At 43.4% G+C, this 1,634-nt stretch overlaps 1 protein-coding gene across 1 annotated transcript in view; it reads right to left on the bottom strand.

Moving 5' to 3' along the window:
- LOC101853371 (dynein heavy chain 8, axonemal) overlaps positions 1-1,634 on the bottom strand; it is a gene marked incomplete at its 3' end in the record, with an annotated part of 107,937 nt that overhangs the window by 2,728 nt on the left and 103,575 nt on the right. The window contains 1 exon segment of the mRNA XM_035968421.1: positions 66-258. Within this exon segment, the coding sequence (XP_035824314.1) occupies positions 66-258 (193 nt within the window).

Consider the following 1,634-nt stretch of genomic DNA (forward strand, 5'->3'; position numbering starts at 1 on the left):
CAGAGAGAGAGAGAGAGAGAGAGAGAGAGAGAGAGAGAGAGAGAGAGAGTCCGAGCTGTTGAGACCTTGAGAGCCTCCTGCCAGGAGGGTTTGGGACAGGGTCTCTCGGGGTCGGGCTCATTGGGGTCAATTCTCCGGCGGAACAGCAGCAGTGCACAGTCCATGATACGCATGATGAGGTGCGGCGGCTTGCCCAGTTTCTTCACCGTAGAGATGTCCGACGGTTTGATGGTCTGATCGGATAACAGCATCGGTTGTCAGTTTTAGAAAAGGTTTTACGGCACTGGTACCACAATGTAGTCATATTATATGAGACAAATATTTGAGGCGTTACAAGAGAGCCACCTACCCAAAGAAAAGGAGTAGAGATGAATACAGACGATGGATGTTTAGTAGGTAAGAAGGAGCATCCCACACGACAGCTCTCACCAACTAACCACTAGCCCTCTACTGCCCCCAAAAACATAATGACAAGACCAGAATAACACTAACATTGTACACTATTGTTAGAAAGGCAATAAGAATGAAGAATTTGAAGTCAATTCAATACTTTAATAATATTATCATTAACTCAATTCCCATTTAAAAACAAAACAACCTTAACAACGATGACAGCAACTAGATTTTTAAAATGTAAACTAATCTGGTTCTACAGGCTTTTTTTTATAGTAGAGGGTTTTACGGCGCTTGCAACTGCATAAGGTCATATGAGCGCCAAGGGGTGGGTGTCAACAGAGAAGTCTTTACAGGGAATCAGACTTATTCTGCTCACCTCTCTTGCTTCAACAGCACATGGTCTGCTTCGATTAGCAAGGCACCCCAAAAATAGCAGATCACAAGAGAGTGACAAAAGAAGTAGAGGGGAAAAGACAATAGTAAGGATCAGGAAAGAAAAAGCAGCAGTTTCCTGTTGTAGGTCAGGCACACTTATGAGCGTGACATGAATCAGCCCATTTACATTTCTACTGAATTGAACGAGAAATGCCCCCTCCCCCCCTTTTTTGGGAATGGCCTAAAGACACTACAGTCAGTGGCACTACCCCGGGGGGGGGGGGGGGGCTACAAGCATTCACAATTCAAGGTTCAAACATAAACCAAGGAGCACTAGAGAGTTCATAAAGAAAAGAAGTTTTTAATTCTATTACAGAAAAGCGCAAGGACACAAATAATGGTCAATTTCTTTCCGGGAAATAGCAAGAAGTAGCGCCCTCCACCCGTCCACCAAAGAAAAGCAAATTGACACAACAATGATTCTATAGAGGTAGGGGAAAATATTGAACATTGATAGGTTTGGAAGTGGGAACTATATCAATGGCAACTTTTAACCACTCAAGATTATGAGAAAATAAAATGACATGAACAGTAAAAAAGAAGTTTGAGTATTGACTTGAACGAGGACGATCCGTCCACACATCAACTGCTCCTTTTTCTTGGTAGGGATTATATGAATCCATAACATTGGCATACAGAATATAACAACCCTTAGTCATAACAACAACAATAACAACAACACACACACACACACACACGCACACACACACACACACACACACACACACACACGAACACGCACGCACACGCGCGCACGCACACGCACGCACACATACATGTACACACCAACATACACACACACA

This window comes from Aplysia californica, unplaced genomic scaffold, assembly GCF_000002075.1.
Source record: "Aplysia californica isolate F4 #8 unplaced genomic scaffold, AplCal3.0 scaffold00058, whole genome shotgun sequence".
Lineage (NCBI taxonomy): Eukaryota > Metazoa > Mollusca > Gastropoda > Aplysiida > Aplysiidae > Aplysia > Aplysia californica.